The 17,792-nt window shown below is 44.9% G+C and overlaps 1 protein-coding gene across 1 annotated transcript in view; it reads left to right on the plus strand.

The window, feature by feature from the left end:
• The first annotated feature begins 320 nt into the window (after positions 1 to 320).
• The window catches only part of PITPNC1 (phosphatidylinositol transfer protein cytoplasmic 1), a 250,966-nt gene continuing 233,494 nt past the window's right edge, over positions 321 to 17,792 (plus strand). Inside the window, exon 1 of the mRNA XM_030843471.2 lies at positions 321 to 1,208. Within this exon, the coding sequence (XP_030699331.1) occupies positions 1,161 to 1,208 (48 nt within the window). The 5' untranslated portion in view covers positions 321 to 1,160. The remainder of the gene's footprint in view (positions 1,209 to 17,792) is intronic.

Here is a 17,792-nt window from a genome sequence, read left to right on the forward strand (position 1 = left end):
CTTGGACCCAGAAACTACCCAGAGTGGCTGGACAGAGCACTGTGGCACCCGGGGTACATTTGAGAACAGATTCAAAGGGTAAAGGAGCCGAAGGGAGCCCCCTTTTCCGATCCTCCCCATCGCCGGCCGGCCTCGGCTCTCCGCGGCAGCCCTGCCGTCTGGCAGCAGCCGGGGAGAGACATGCTGTTTTGTTTAAATCCTCCACATTCTTTGCCATTTCCCCATTGGCCGGATGGGGCTACCCTCCCCGCCGAGGCGGCTGCTGATGTCAGCTTCGCTCGCGCTCGCTCCTCCCGCACCCACCTCCCCGGCCCGAGGCACACTGCAGCTCGGCGCCGACTCTCCGGCCCCGGCGAGGTGGCTGCAAACTCTCGGGCACGCACGGCGCTCGGGAATCCGGACTCGGGGGAGGGGACGCGCACGGAAGGCGCCAGCTTCCTCCCGCCCGCCCCTCGCAGCCGCGAGCCGAGGTCGGAGGAACCCGGAGCCCCAGCCCGGCAGAGCTGAGCGGCGGCGGCGGCTTCCCTTTTCTCCCCCAGCGAGCCCTGAAGCGCCTCGGGGACCGGCCCTAAAAAGAGCAGGAAATCTTGTTTACCGCCCAAGGAGCACAGCCGATCGAGCCTTTGTCTGGAAAGTCAGCATCTCTGGCTCCGTCAGCAATGTGTGCCTGGTGACATTAGCCTTGGGCAGACCGGCCGGAAAAGGGGGGTCGCCAGGTTCAGATCTGGTTTCAGAGGCGGATCGAGCGGGTGACTTTTGTGCATTCGTTTTAATTTTTGGAAATCTCTCTTATTTTTCCTCCCTCGCCCGCTGCCGGGCATGTCCTGATCTGGCGCCCGCTACTACTGCCCCGGGCTGCCGATCAGAGCGGTTTCCAGTGGGTCTCCCTCCCTCCCTGGCTGACTTTGCAACACCGCGTTCCAGGCGGATCGACCTCGGCGAGGAAGGAGGCGGGGGAGCCGCGAACACCAGGACCCAAGCCTTGACATGCTCTCGGGCGGAGAGGAGGAAGCCAGGACCTGAGCGCACCGCCGGGGCTAATTCGCCGCCCGGGTCCGAGCACGGGGCTCCGGGCGCTTTGCCCTGAGCCTGGGCGGCAGCCTTGTTGGTCTGGGGGAGCCCCCCTCTTCCCGCCTCGGGGGTCCGCGGCCGGCAGGACCATGCTGCTGAAGGAGTACCGGATCTGCATGCCGCTCACCGTAGCCGAGGTAAGCGCCGCGCCGGGCCCGGCCTCGCCCACTCCCCGTCCCCGGCTCCGGGGCGCCGCGCCTCCCGGCCGGCGGGTCCACTGCGGGCGGCGGGGAAACCCTGGTGGAAAACTGCCTTCCAAACCGGGAGGCTGGAGGGGGAGGAGGAAGTGGAATTACTGCTTCCACTTGTCACCCCAGCAAGGAGGGCGGCGTTGGGTGGGGCGGTGGACTGCAGGTGGGTTTGGGGGGGGGCTACCAGAATCCAGATTGCTGGGGATCAGAATGCGCCAAAGGGATTTGGTCGCCCCCTCCTTCCAATTAAGAAAATGAATAAAGCAAACCAAAGAGCCCCAAGCATGCCCTGGTAGCTGGGGGGGCAATCCGACCTGGCGTGGGCCCAGGTTCCCCTCCCGCCCTTCGCTGGAAGGTTGGGGTAAGGGAGAAGCCCTTCGCCCTCGGGATTTGGAGGGCCCGGGCCCCGCCTCGGGGCACCTCGGAACCGTCGGGGGGTCCGTTTGGGCTCGGACCCCTTGCCGTCGCCGCCAAACTGGGCGCCTCTCCCGCCACGCCCGCGCTTCGAGGCCCCCGGACCTGGCTTCGACCTTTCTCTAACCGCCTGGGTCGGAAACTTTCTGCTTGTCTTGTTTCTTGGGCCGCGGGGAAAGCTCTCTGCGGGCGAGCGGGGAACGGCGGGGGCTGCGGAGCGGCCACAGGGGGGCGCTCCAGCACGTGGGTGCGGGCCCGGTCCGGGTTCCCGGGTCCCGCAGCTTCAGGGCGAGGGGAGGGTGCTTGTCCTGGGCTCGTTCTCCGCGCGCTGCTCAGGTTCCTTTCTCCCGAACCTCTCCCTCCCCACCCCCTTCCCCCACCCCAAGCCTCAAGCTCGATCTTTCAGGAAACGATGACTCAGTGAGGATTATTCAGGCTCCGGCTTTCCTTTATTCCCGCTCTGCCTCCTTATCTTTGGTGATTTCACAATTGCTTAGCGCTTGTCCAGGGACATCGTGGGAGCTTGAAGCCAATCAAGGCAATTTGAAACTTACCAGTGTGGTTTGGTGTGGCAACACACATGACACCGGCGACCCAAACCGTGTTTATGTTTAAATACAGTGCACTTTATCTGTCAGACATGTTACTGAGCCACTACTTGGGGAAGGGGCGAGGTGCTTTGGGAGAGAAAAAGGTGGGGACTTGTCTACATTTGTTGCCTGGAGCAAGTGTTAAGGAAGAGCCAAGTACAATCCAAGGCAAGATCAAAGTATAGCTCCGAGTTTTACAAAATGTATTCTAGGGACGCTGGCTGCCAAAGAGATCAGCCCCCACCCCAATGATCAACCGAGCGGTGCAGTTCGTTGGCTTTGGAGGAGATAACATTTGAGCAAGTTCTTGAAGGAGGGATGCCATGTGGGTAGGCAGACCGTGTAAATCACGTGGAAAAGCAGCACACAATGCTATGTGGACGATGGGAGAGGCAAATGAATGAAACTGGTTAACCGGAGTTTTTCTAGAAAAGGTTATCGAGATCTCACCCCTGAGCAGATGAGCTGGAGTAGTTCAGCTTGGAGGTGTGTCTGCTTCCACTCCATCTCCTCCTAATGCCTTTATTTATTGAGAGGAGTTTGGGATCTAGGGGCAATGCTGGTACTGCATGAAATGCCCCCCATTGCAGGTGATAGTCAAGAAAGTAACCAGCTCTAGAATCTTCTGTACTACCTACAAAATCTCTTTATTCTGTTTTTTTCCCTTCTCAGGCTTTCTTGAACCCTCAGACACTGCTCTTTCTCCACATTTATTTTTGTGCTGAAATAACTACAACTTTGGGGAGAAGTAATCATATTTGAGTGGTATCGGTGGAGACCCTTCCTTTCTTGATTGGCAAATGAAATGAGACTCGGCCTGTAATATAATGTATAATTATAACTTAATTAATGTGTAATTCATTTGGACCAAAGCATGATTCAGTGTCTGTAAGGTCATATTCGGAAGTAGTTTTCTTCTTTGTTAGTGAAGCAGAGGGGCAGTTTAGATTGAGCAGGGTTTCAAAGCGGAAGGATTCAGATTAACCAAGTCAGATGATGGATGAGGACGCGAGGCCCAGCTTGCCAGAGGTTAGACCCCTAGGGTCTGACTGGTAGTGAACCCCACAATCCACCATCCACCTTAGCACTGTGTCCTCCCAACCTTAACTCTGAAAACTGGGAAGGCATTATCTTCAAAGAAGACAACTACCATCCACTTTAGTAGACTTTTAGAAACCTCACTTTTGCTACAACTCTTGATTTGCTTTGGGCCTGATTCAGCCTACATGAAACTTCTAGGATTTGTCCCTGTTCTGACAACCACAGTTAATTAGTAGCAATGTCCATACTTTTAAAAACGAGACAAATGCCCTTGTTTTGGAGAGTCATCAAAAGGACCAACACTGTATGTCCATTCTTTTTCCCTGGTCTTATCTAGTTTAACTCTTCTTGGAGGGGAGTGTAAGGGAGACTGGTGTGTTATCCACATTTTGCAGATGAGTGAACAGAGATTCAGAAAGGTTAAGTAATGTGCACCAGGCCACACAACTAGTTAATAGCCAAGCCAGAACCATGGTAAAACCATTAGTATTTGTTTCTCCTTACTCTGCTTGCCCGTTACTCATGTTTAATCTAGAAAAAAAAAAAATTCTTGAAAACAGAAAAAGTCAGCACTATCAACTAAATGAAAAATCAAAGACCTTTTGAATTGGTATAGAGTGTGCTAGTTTCTACTATTTCTCTCGCCTTATTTTAACTCATAAAATATTCCTTAGTTCCAGGAAAGAAGAACAGCTCTGGGAGATAAAGCAAGTAAAGCTGAACTACAGTCTAGATCAGTGTTGGTGTTTTGTTTTTCAGACATTCATATCAGAGTAAAGAATTATAAGTAACATCCCATGGATTTATTTTTTTTATTATTATTATTTTTTGCGGTACGCGGGCCTCTCACTGCTGTGGCCTTTCCCGTTGCGGAGCACAGGCTCCAGATGCACAGGCTCAGCGGCCACGGCTCACGGGCCCAGCCGCTCCGCAGCATGTGGGATCCTCCCGGACTGGGGCACGAACCCATGTCCCCTGCATCGGCAGGTGGACTCTCAACCACTGTGCCACCAGGGAAGCCCCCATGGATTTATTTTAATTTAAAAAAACCCCACTTCATTGGAATAGTCTCCTCATTTATTTTCAATGTTGTTGTCTCTGAACTAAATATAAGCCCATTGGAAAGTTCTAAACAACAAAGGTCCCTGGGAGCCAATAGTTGCCTATGAAGAGACAGTTGTCATTGTCTTCATTTGAAACATTTGGTGATATAGATTCTAGAATTTTAGACTTGGAAGGACCATTAGAGATGGTCTAGAGTTGAAGCATTTCATTTTGTGGAGGAGAAGACTAGAGCTATAGAAGGTGCAGTTAGTTGCCCATCTCATAGCCAAGGGCAAGGTCTAGGCCAGAACCCGGAGCAAAGCTCTTTTGCTGGGATTCCTTGTTGGAAGGAAATATCCCTAAGCCGAATGTGCAAAGCAGGAGACTAAATCACTCTCTAGTTGGAAGGTGGGTTGGAGACTCTGACGTTGTCTTCTTAGGGGAATTTTAGGGGTTGTCAACTGCCCCTAAAGGTGGCCAGGGGCCTCTCTTTGAAGCTGCTTTTGTATAACAAGTCCACTGGTTTTCCTTAGATTGTATTTTTTTGGGGGGGGTAGCTTTTGGATGTGTGGCTCAATGCAGATTATGGTGGAGTTCAAGGCCCTTCCCTCCTAAGCCACTCCTTGGTGCTGCCACTGGTCCCAGCATCCTGGTCCCAAACTGCATCTTCAGGGCTCCGTGGAGCACAGTCTGATCACTCCTCCCTGGCAGGTCCTTATCGGTAAGATAAGCATCTTCCAAGAGCTGAGCACAGCCCAGTATGATCTAAGGTGGGAATCTTTTCAACTTCATTGCTTGCTTTGGTGTTTAATACTTCCTTTTCTGACTGCATCAACATTAATGTCAGGGATTTACTTGTGATCTTCAGGGATTTTTTTTTTTGCGGTATGCGGGCCTCTCACTGTTGTGCCCTCTTCTGTTGTGGAGCACAGGCTCCGGACACGCAGGCTCAGCGGCCATGGCTCACGGGCCCAGCCGCTCTGCGGCACGTGGGGTCTTCCCGGACCGGGGCACGAACCCGTGTCCCCTGCATCGGCAAGTGGACTCTGAACCGCTGTGCCACCAGGGAAGCCCGATCTTCAGGGATTTGATGCACGATGGAAAACAGAAACACTCCCCTCCAAGAAAAGAAGAAAGAGAGAGAAAAGAAAAAAAAAAAAACCCAACTTTTTAACAGAATATTATTTTATTCTTTGTCCTGGCAGGGAGCCAGCGCACTTTATCCAGGCTCCCCTGAGTCCCCAGAGAATTTTCTTGCGCACATTTCTGAGAACAGATTTGGGATAGGGGTGATGCCGTCTCTGGAATGACATAAATGAAGATGCCAAAATGCCCAACAGTGTTCCTTTTTGCTCCGTTTTAAAACATTTTCATGAAATGCATCTGCAAACCTATTGGGACAGAAATTCTTTAAGGAAAGAGGGTTTTTTTCATATATAAATTTATTTATTTATTTTTTGGCTGCGTTGGGTCTTTGCTGCTGCGCGCAGGCTTTCTCTAGTTGCGGCGAGCGGGGCCTACTCTTCGTTGCGGTGCGCGGGCTTTTCATTGCGATGGCTTCTCTTGTTGCAGAGCATGGGCTCTAGGTGCGTGGGCTTCAGTAGTTGTGACGTGTGGGCTCAGTAGTTGTGGCTCACGGGCTCTAGAGCGCAGGCTCAGTAGTTGTGACGCACAGGCTAGTTGCTCTGAGGCATGTGGGATATTCCCGGACCAGGACTCCAACCTGTGTGTCCCCTGCATTGGCAGGCGGATTCTTAACCACTGTGCCACCAGGGAAGGCCAGGAAAGAGGTTTTAAATTTGATATTTTCATCAACACTTTGTTTTCTGTACAAAGTGATATCCTTGAATGTAAAGGAGAAAAGACTCCTTGGATTAATCTCATAGACCTTCTCCAGGGTTCCTCATAAACATAATTTTGGAATTTTTTTTTTTTTAAGAATGAGCACTATTTGACTTTTGTTTTTCCTAATTGTTAGCTTAGTTGGGAGGGACAAAGGCTGGGGTTGTGAGTGATCTCTGGGTGATCCCGTTAGCTTCTCTGGCCTGTTTCACAGTCATCAGGGAACAGTGTTGCTCATTGCTGCCCAGCTGTCTCCCAAAGCTCCCTTCTTGGTCGTGAGGGGCACCCGGGAAGTGGGGGGTGGGTTAATGGATCAGTGCAAACCTTTCACCACTAATAGAACAGACAACGAGGAGCAGATGCTGTCTTCCTGGCTGGTCAGTGAAAGTGACTTTGTGGAGAAAGGACACTGCATTTTCCCTGTGATTTGGGTGTGAATGCCTGTCACATGAAACAGATTCTAGGCCTTGGGAGAAAAAAAAAACAAAAACACTATTGTTAACAAAACCCTAGTTAAAAGTGGGTAGTAATTAACTTTTGCTTTTCATTACAAAGGCAGGGGGTGAATTCCCAAGGCCCTTAAAAATCAACTTCAAAACACTGTATCTGATTGACTATAACTGATATTCAGGGAAAGTGAGGCATCTTCCTTTCAGAAAGGCTCTCATTTTGGTGAATGGAGAATACTATTTTTTATAGGTAGTTTTTTTAAAAAAAATAATCTATTTTCAACACTTAACCTCTTTAAGATCTCTTCCTTGCCCCAGTGTCAATCAGGGAAGTGTGCGTGTGTGTGTGTGTGTGTGTGTGTGTGTGTGTGTGTGTGTAGGGCAGAGGGTTCACAAAGATGTTTTGTTTTGTTTTTTTAAATATAAAAGTGTGTGCACAGTGAAAGGCAGTAAGTGTGTTTTTCAGGGGCAGCGATTACTGGAAAAGTACGTCGAGGTTCATTGCTTTGGCCGCCTGAGTGAGGGCGCAGGTGCCCTGGCTGGCCTCTGTGGATTCTGGCCTGCTTTCTGTTGCCTGGAGGTCTGTATGGTCAAGTAACTCTGAAAACTTTTTTGAAAACTAGCAAACGTGTCTGCCTCTGTTCAGAGAAGAAGACAAATACAGAAACCAGCTGATTTGTAGCAAGAAGTCAGGAAGGTTTTACAAATCTTTAGCAAATCGCTGGGAGACAAAATTTAGCAAATCGCTGGGAGACGGAAAAAAGAATTTCAGATTGCAGACTGCCAACTGCCTGCCCTCTGTGTCTCATGCTTGAAATCAGGAATTTTGTTGTATTCCCAAGTAGAGATTTTTTGTAGGCTACATGGCAGATGAAGTTGAAGTGTGTTATAACTATTAAAACTGGAAAACAAATTGTATCTGGAAAATGTAAAGTTTGAAAAAAGTATCTTATGAAAACTTAGAAGCAATTCATACAAACAGGATCTCGGGGTGCACACCTCCAGGGGGCGCCATTTACATGGAACCCAAACGGAACGGTGCAACGTGATAGCCCTGCAGCTGACCAACTGCCTTTGTCAGTCCTCTCAAGCTCCCCAGCCCCTGGTGCTGTCATGTGTTAAAACTTGAGAGTTAATAGCAGTCTTGCAGGTTTATAAGTGGATATGTTAACTCCTCAGAGACATCTTTCCTGACCACTCCATATAAAATAATTTTCCCCTATTATTCTGTATCTTTGCACTTATTTCCTTCATAGCATTTATCTTTTTAGAAAATTTTTATTGGCGTATAGTTGATTTCCAATGGTGTGTTAGTTTCTGCTGTACAGCAAAGTGAATCAGTTATACATATACATATATACTCTCTTTTTAAGATTCTATCCCCATATAGGTCATTACAGAGTACTGCGTAGAGTTCCCTGTGCTATACAGTAGGTTCTTATTAGCTATCTATTTTATACACAGTAGTGTGTATATGTCAATCCCAGTCTCCCAATTTATCCCTCCCCTCCTTTTGCATTTATCTTAATCTGTACTTATTTACTTGTTTGTCATCCATCTCCATCACTATCTTTTCAACGTGTAATCCACATAAGAAAACACTAACAAGATCTTTTAACTTATTTTTTCTTTCATACGAAGTCTTTGAAATCCAGTGTGTATTTTCCATTTGCAGCACATTTCTTTTTTTTTTTATTAAATTTTTTTTTATATTGGAGCATAGTTGATTAACAATGTTGTGTTAGTTTCAGGTATATAGCAAAGTGATTCAGTTATACATATACATGTATCTTTTCTTTTTCAAATTGTTTTCTTTTAGGTTATTACAGAATATGGAGCAGAGTTCCCTGTGCTAGCACATTTCAATTCCCATTGGCCACTTTGCAGGGTTCAAGGGTCACATGTGGCTGGTGGCTGCCATATTGGATAGGGCAGCTCTAGTGCTTAAACCTTGGGTCTGGCACACAGTAAATGCTTGCTGAATGAATGGATGAGAAGAAGCTGAGAGAAATAGGAACCTTTTAGGAAAGCTGTCCCTAGATGTTTTCCTTCACACTGTTTCAGTTTTTCACTTAAGCTTTATACCTCTTGAAATTTTGCAAACTAGAGATTCTTTTTTATTAAAAACCTCCTCATTTTAAAATTCCACAGCAGTACCTCTGAGAAGTTTGAGGCCATTCACTCCTGGGAGTTAATGTAATCAGTTTCTTGCTGGCCATCAGCTAGGGGCCAGCTCTTAGAGGCCACCTGCTATTTCCTGCCATGTGGCCCTCGCCACAATGTGGCCGTTTGCCCCTTGGCCAACAGGAAAGCATTTGCTCCAACTTTGAACCTCTGACTTGTCTCTGACCTCTACTCTTTTTCAAAAAGAATGGTCTGATTAGGCCCACCCCCATTCAAGGTGAAGGAATTGTACATATACAGGGTGTGCACACTGGGAACCTCAGGGATCATTCTGCCTACCGTAGGGAGATGAGCTGAATTGAAAGTTTCTGTTGGAGGAAAGAAGTAGTTATTTCTCGTATCTAGGAAACTTAGGGATCTGGAAGGTTCAGGCTGGCCCTGGGGCAGCATGAAAGTGTTTATCACAAATACTTACTGAACTCTTACTCTGTGCCAGGTGCTAGGCCAGGTGCTAGACCTGGTGCCAGGGATGGAGCAGCAAACAAGGCAGACATGATCCCTACCCTCTTAGAGCTTACAGTCCAGAGAACATTGGAGAAGTTTCCTTGCCATATTAAAATAGATTATGGTGATGGTTGCACAACTCTGTGTAAATATATTAAAAACCATTGAGTTGGTATGTAAAATACATCTCAATAAAGTTGTGTTTTTTTTTTTTTAAGAGGTATCTATGGATTTTTCCAGCAGAATAGACATCTATGTTCAGAGAGAGAGCCATTGACAGAAAGCACGGAAATTGAATTATGAGTACGAACACTGAAAAGTTATGGTCCCTGTTCTCAAGAAGATGACTCTGATTGTCCTGAATTTAGACAGCTTTCCAAAGGAGGTTGTTCTCTTCTGCAGCAGTGTGGGAAAAAAAAAATCTGCCAGATTTGGACTAGAATGACCACAGTTTAGGTCAGAATTTGATACTTAGCAGAAAAAACATAATCACAACTTGGAACAGCTACAGGGCTTTAGGGTACCAGGCGGTGGAGCGGGGGGACGGACATTCATTGACAGATTTCACAATCTTCAGGAACAGCCCCCCTCCCCACCCCTAATCGGGGACAGAGGCTGGCACCAGCCATCATTAATGGAAGGAACAGTAAGTACCTGGTGACCTTTCTGGCTGTGGTTCTAGGTGCAGTCCTCTGCTTTCTCTGCACATTGAGTGGGAAATGATGTGTTGGCAGAATGAATCCTGGAATATGTGTTCTGGAGGAGATGATTCTACATGGGAGTTGAGTCCTCTGCTTTATTCATCTCTGGCAGATGTCCTTGAGACTTTCTATCACAGGCTTCATTATAAAATAGACTAAATGACTATTTAAACTGTGTGTCAATAGTCTCTGTCTAGGATGGCAAAATCACGCCGCATTAGGCTGGGCAAGTCTCCCAGGATGACACAGAGTTAGAAGGAACCCCCCCTCTGTGCCCAGGACACACTGTCTTGGCCACTAGCTTTACCCGTGACAGAGAAAGGAGTATAGGGTCACTGGCCACTTCCTGGCTTATGGCCTGAGCAACATTATACCATGCTGTTTGTTGATTTAGAAACACGAAAGCCAGTGCTCACCAAGATTTTGACATCAAGTATAAAGTGAGTCATTCTTTCATTTCCCAGCACTCTGACAAAGGGGCCAGCTCTTAAAACTCCTTTTTAGACTTTAGTGGAAGTCGACTTATCCACCTAAACAAGTAGCTAATGTAAGTTCTTGATCAGATTTATCCAGTGGTTCTTCACTTTTTTTTAATCTTTCTTTTTTTTTTTGCTTCTTTTAAGTTTGGGTGAAGCACGGCCTTCTAGAATTCCTATTGTTCCCAAGCAAAGAAAAAACATCATCATCCTTTAATTTCTTTAGAATTAATCTGACAATCTTTAGGGTGTTGTTTCTTTCCCAGGATGAATCACCTAGAGAAGTGAGATTGGCCAAACAAATGTAATTTGATGACAACCTGTAATAATGTTGCTTAAGCACCTAATCTAAGCAACTAATCTCCAAAGACTGCGCCCTGTCCCATGTCAGCTACACACACACACCATTTAGGTCTGATTATATTTGCCGTATTAAGGTCAGATCCAGATGTTTCTGAGCATTAGTTTGTGTATTTTTATACCCCAATTAACTGATCTGTGTATTTATTCAGAAGAAAATTTGTCAGCTGGGGTTAGAGAAGTCACCATGAACTTGGATGCTAATATAATTAAGTGATTGAAGCCTTCAAATGCATTAGGTCTTATTTGCTGGATTAGGAGTTCCCCAAAACTCTCCAATATTTTCTAGTTTTAACCGTCATGGTGGGATTTATTTATTTATTTATTTATTTATTTATTTATTTATTTATTCTTAAAACGACCAAGTTTCACTTATCTCTTGGCTCTCTGGCAAGAGTGTTTCCAACTGGCATTGACCGTTTATAGAAATGGTGTAGGACCTTTTAATAATTACTGTGCCCACGCTTCCTGAAAGGTATCGTGGAGGACTGAATAGTCCCTAGGAAGTGCAGGGTTACACTGTTCATTATGCTTACCTGAGCCATCTCTGTCTTCGTGTCTTACGCAGATTGTGAAAGTTGCTTGCCCTGATTCTCTCTTTTTTAAACAATAAATTTATTTATTATTTTTTTTTGGCTGCTTTGGGTCTTTTTTGCTGTGCGCAGGCTTTCTCTAGTTGCAGCGAGCAGGGGCTGCGGTGCACGGGCTTCTCACTGCGGTGGCTTCTCTTGCTGCAGAGCACCGGCTCTAGGTGCGCGGGCTTCAGTAATTGTGGCACATGGGCTCAGTAGTTGTGGCTCACGGGCTCTAGAGCACAGGCTCAGTAGTTGTGGCGCACGGGCTTAGTTGTTCCACGGCATGTGGGATCTTCCCAGATCAGGGCTTGAACCCATGTCCCCTGCATTGGCAGGTGGATTCTTAACCACTGCGCCACCAGGGAAGTCCTCACTTTGCTTTTCTGTACATAATAAAATAGCACTATGTGCCTCAGCGACGCATCCCGTGAAACCTGCTTGGAAAGTAAGAGTTTTAAAAATTCAGTTTCTGTTTTGTATGCTTGGATTGCAAGCAGTCACATTCCGCATGCAAAGGAGGCAAAGAGAAATTACATTTGTCCAGCGCTTTCTTGTTTATTTAATCCTTGTAATGGTCCTGTGAGTTGCATATTAGCATCCCATTTTACAGATGTGGATCACAGGTGCTTGCATGGCTATTCAGTGGTAGACCTGGATTCATGCCCATGCTGGTCAGACTTCCGAGCCCAGGCTCTTTGCTTTCCCAGTTCTGCCTTCCCTAGAATCCCAAAGCTGGAAGGAGCATTAGAGATTATTTAGTTCTATCCCAATACACACACACACACACACACACACACACACACACACACACCCCTTAAAGATTAAATAACTTGTTCAGGATTATCAAAGGAAATAGTTGGGGGGAGGTAGTTCTTCTGTTCCAGTTAAGCTAAGAGAGTGGTCCATAAGCTTTATCTCCTACTGAAGAATCAGTTTTATTCAAGTATTAAACCAAGTGACGTTCCTCAGTTTAACTTTGATAAATGAATCATACTCCTCTTTGAAAAGAAGTTTTGTAGTTCATGCTCTAAAAAGAGAACCACCCCTACACTTTGAGAAATTATTCCTTTTAATGGCAGTGACAGCCTTTGGCTTTCATAGACATCTTTAGCCGAGATGTTCACTGATAAGCACCTGTAGGTTTCTGAAAATTAGTATCTGGAAATAACAATGGGAACAGACAAGTGACACCATGTTTCTGGCACATTTCGTTGAAAACTTAAACCTCTTTCACATGGAGGTAAGCAAACTGGAGGGTATGAAAAACGATCAAAATGTATTAGTCAGCACTGTGTACTTTCCCTTCCTGCTGAGAAGGCGGCTCCTTGGAAACTTGTGTCTCACCTTTACTAGCATTGCCTCACAGGCAGTTTACAAACCACATGCACAAATTCATATTGCTCCTGTAGAGTCACACCTCATGTGGGCTAAAATAAAATTTTTAACTTGATAAGATTATTATTCTGAAAATGGAGCTATAAAAGGCTTTTTTAAAATTAAAAATTGTCCTCCAAAGACATTTACCGTTATCAGGAATGTTCAAAACAATGAAAAAAATCCAAACAAACCTGTCTTAAATTTTACGGCAGAGATTCAGAGATGTTTTGCTCTGTGTCAACACTATGGAAATAAACATGTAATGCCCTAAAATGAACTATTTGAAGGGGAGAACACTTAATTGGATGTGTAATTCAGGTCAGTCTTTTAAAATAATTTTTAAAAAATTATGGTAAAACATATTACATAAAATTGCCATCTTAACTTTTTGGTTTTCTTCCCACACTGCGCGGCACGCGGGATCTTAGTTCCCTGACCAGGGATCGAACCCTCGCCCCCTGCAGGGGAAGTGTAGAGTCTGGACCGCCAGGGAAGTCCCCGTAACTATTTTTCTTAAACTTATTATTTTTAATTTTTATTTTATTTTATTTATTTAGTTAGTTAGTTTTGGCTGTGTTGGGTCTTCGTTGCTGCACGTGGGCTTTCTCTAGTTGCTACTTTTTGTGCGGTGCACGGGCTTCTCATTGCGGTGGCTTCTCTTGTTGTGGAGCACAGGCTCTAGGTGCACGGTCTTCAGTAGTTGTGGCACGAGGGCTCAGTAGTTGTGGCACACGGGCTTAGTTGCCCCGCGGCATGTGGGATCTTCCCAGACCAGGGATCGAATCTGTGTCCCCTGAATTGGCAGGCGGGTTCTTAACTACTGAGCCACCAAGGAAGTTCTTAACTATTTTTTAAGTGTAGAATTCGGTGGCATGAAGGGCATTCACATTTTTGGCCAGCCATCACCACCATCCATCTTCAGAACTCTTTTCATCTTGTAAAACTGAAACTCTGTACCCATAAACAATAACTCCCTATCCACCTCCCTGCAGCCCATGGCAACCACCATTCTACATTCTATGAGTTTACTGTTCTAGGTATCTGGTCAGCATTTTTTTCTTTCCTTTAAAGCATTGGTTATATTACTTTATCATTAAACTCATACATCATTTCCTGAAGCAAACTTAATAAAACTTGAATTAACAGAAGGTAACTAGAAATATTTTCTGAATTCTGCCTTCTTTCAAAGGAGGAAAATGACAAGATGGACCTGTATCCATATTTTGGATGGCATTAATGACTCAATTTAGTGACCTATACCTTTGTAGCAACAGCTGGAGTGCCTGACAGTTTTAATTCAGGAGTCCTACTATATTGTCATTTAACACAAAAAGTGCATTTTTGCTTGGAATACTTACTAAGACAGGAAGAAGTACCAGTGCATTTTAGAAGTATTTCCAACAACGTTGTCACTGACAAGTGTTCTTCAATTAAAGTAGAAGACAGAATATTTGATTAATGATAATGCTTTATTCCTGTACCAGGTGGAAACAGACATCAATTGGACTCTTTTTCTAAATAAAGAAGTACAGTTAAAATGTTAGCTTTTTTTTTTTTTTTTTTAGGATTTGATAAATATTTAACTCAGGAGAAAAAAACTAATTTATTATTATGACGGCTTATTAACAAGTTAACTTTGCAACATTTTCATTGCTGTCAATTCTCTTAGTGATGTCTGTAGGTAGAGTTTTCAACTCACTAGCCAACAACCTGGATTTCATTAGATTTTTTAGGATTATAGTCCTGCCGCTCTCAAGGAGCAGTTTGTGTCCTGCACTGTCCAAGAAAGTAGTGGGTTGTAGAAAAATGTTGGTGTTCAGTCTGAGAACTTTCCAGTGTGCCTGGGCCACCTTACAGATGTCTGTTTAATCTCTAATGCACCCAAAATAGTAGACATCTGCAAAACAAAGTCACAGAAAACAACACTCTTGTTAAAGTAGTAATTAGCAGTTTAACCAAATAGAAAAACAACACTGGATAGATGTTTAAGAAAACAAGACTTGTAATCACCTCCTTGTATGGACAGGTAGTTCTGAAGACAGGGGTTATCACTAAAGTTTGTATTTGAATCCCTGGACATGTCTTCTGAGATGTGTGAGTTCCCTGTGGTTTGTACCCTCTTGACATGGGCCTTCATCAGGAAAATTTTGCTGAGTTTACCCTGACCTGAAATAATGATGATGAAGATGCTGGAGCCGATGAAAAGACAAATAAAGCCATTCATGTCACCTAACATTTATCATCATTTTGGGCTATTTCAACCTCCATTAAAGTGACATGGTGGATAAAAGTGGTTTTCTCAATGCTTGAAAAACGCTGTGAAAATAGATGGTTCTTTTGCTCAATGAGACAGGTTTAAAGATACGAAATAGAGTTATTTAATCCCCCCCCCCAAGTGCAAAGAGTTTGGTAACTAGAATTGTCTTTAATCATTGGGGTACAGACTGTACTGTGTACACTGGAGACCCGAATCCTGGACTATTGAAGGCTATGACGAATGCTTCTTTTTTGGATGTTGTGTTTTTCTTGCTCATAAAGAGGCATCGTGCTCAAAATGAAAAACCTTTAGATTCAGGCTTCAATAGTTCACCTCTTTGGGATTGTGTCTGATGGAAACTTGGATGCAGCTGACTGTAATTATGTTTTTTTCAGCAGTATGACATATAGTGCTGCAGAGATGGGTGTTCTTAGAAATCTCTTGCCAAGACTGGCTGAAAAGGAGTTTGGTTATTGTTTTCTTAAAAAATAGTAATTAGGCTATTAGTTGTCCAAATGGAATAACCCCCTAAAGCCTTTTCAAGAAACACACTTCCAAAAGGGTCAAGTATATTTAAAATTAGCCATTATTTACATAGTGTTCAGCCTTCTGCCTTAGCTCTTTTAGGAGGTTTTTGTTTGTTTGTTTGTTTTAATGTTGGTTATATCTGTCAGAAACCATCTTTTTTTTTTTTTTTTTGCCGTACGCGGGCCTCTCACTGTTGTGGCCTCTCCCGTTGCGGAACATAGGCTCCGGACGCGCAGGCTCAGCGGCCATGGCTCACGGGCCAAGCCGCTCCGCGGCATGTGGGATCTTCGCGGACCGGGGCACGAACCCGTGTCTCCTGCATCGGTAGGCGGGCTCTCAACCACTGCGCCACCAGGGAAGCCCAACCATCTTATTTTTTAAAGGGGTTCAGGAATGGTTCTCATATCAAAAGCAGCCAAATCCCTGGCGTCATAGGAAGCTTCATCATAGATGCATCTGTTTTTCATCTGCAGAACGGCTGCATTTAGTGTTGTCCTGGCCTTTGAACAGTCTCTTCTGTGGATCTGGAGAAGGAACTGCGCACGGGCCTTGCAGGCCTCTATCTTTGAGAATACTCAAGAGCAAAGGAAAAAGAAGCAGTTAGAAATGGTGGCCAGGGCTAATGGACAGTGGTTCTGGGATGGAGCCCAGGCCTATGTTTGTGACCACTGGGCTCAGGATTTGCCTTGGTGTCTCTCAGATCCCCAGATGAGGTAGAACCTGTTCACCCAGATGCAGACTCACTCGGCCCTGCCACATGCCACCCCACGACACACCTTTTGGGTGTGTCTCATCTTAAAGCTGGGTGATCAGCTTTCTTTCCCATTGGTTGGGTCTTTTTGAATGGCAAATCAGCTGTACCTTACAAAGTTCATCTTTTAAGTCCTGGTAATCACCCCACCTCTCACGGGGAGTATCATGCCTGAAAAGAGGGCTCATCACTTTCAAACATGATTTTCCTTTCATTTTCCTCTACCCTTTCCTTGGCATTTCATCTCCTGGAGCTAAAGTACCTATATTGCCCTAACTTGGGGTTTCTGGCTTAGGGTGGTGCAGTATGGTGAGGCCTTGCTGATTGATAGCCATGAATTGATTTAGGAAGACTGGATTTTCTTGTGCCTCAGTTTCCTCAACTTTCAATACCCCTCTTTTTTAATTTTTTATTTCTCATACAAGTTTAAAGGTTACAGTTATTTATAGTTATTACAAAATACTGGCTATATTCCCCGTGTCGTACAATACATCCTTGAGCCTATCTTATATCCAGTGGTTTGTACCTCCCACTCCCCCACCCCTATATTTCCCCTCCCCGCTTCCCTCTCCCCACTGGTAACCACTAGTTTGTTCTCTATATCTGTGAGTCTGCTTCTTTTTTGTTATATTCACTAGTTTGTTGTATTTTTAGATTCCACATATAAGTGATATCATACAGTATTTGTCTTTCTCTGTCTGACTTATTTCACTTAGCATAATGCCCTCCAAGTCCATCCATGTTGCTGCAAATGTCAAAATTTCATTCTTTTTTATGGCTGAGTAGTATTCCAGTACCATTCTTTTTGCCTCCATGAGGGGCTGATCACATGACATACAAGCCCATTCAGCAAATGTAAGGGACAGTGATAATTGTCCAAGTGTGGATGCTGTGTGAATACCTGGTAATCATGCATTCCCTGAGCTGTGCATGAAATCACACGGTCTCACACCTTTAAATACCTTTATTTTAGAAGTCCAGCTAGTACAATATTCATTTTTGGAGTCTGTACTTTCCAAATGGCCTGTGGGAAGGAATCCTGAGGTGTCCAGAGGATCTGAGTTTGTCCTGTGGGAACGTTATGTCATAGTAACACATGCTTAAGGATTAGTTTATTTCCAGCCCTGCAGAAGCTATAAATTGCTTCCTAAAATTTTATTCTCCAACACCGTGATGTTTATGTTGCTATGGTGGTATGTCTCTTGCTTGGGTGTCAAGGTTGCCATTGGAAATAGATAGGCCAAAATAACAGCTTAACAGGTGGCTGTGCTTTGTGAAGTTGTTTGTAAAACTATTTTATGAAGTCCAGTGCAAGTAAATCACCCGACTGTGCCCTTTACTGTATTTTGTATTTGAGCACATTCTTTTTTTTTTCTTAACGCATTCTTCCCCTTTCCATTTTAAATATATATAGACTATTCCCCTTTTTCAAGCAGCACCAAGCTGATTTCCTGTAGTAACACAAGGCAAGATTCCAGCTCATTTTATTTAGCAGTG

This window comes from Globicephala melas, chromosome 20 (assembly GCF_963455315.2).
Source record: "Globicephala melas chromosome 20, mGloMel1.2, whole genome shotgun sequence".
In the NCBI taxonomy this organism is placed as follows: Eukaryota; Metazoa; Chordata; class Mammalia; order Artiodactyla; family Delphinidae; genus Globicephala; species Globicephala melas.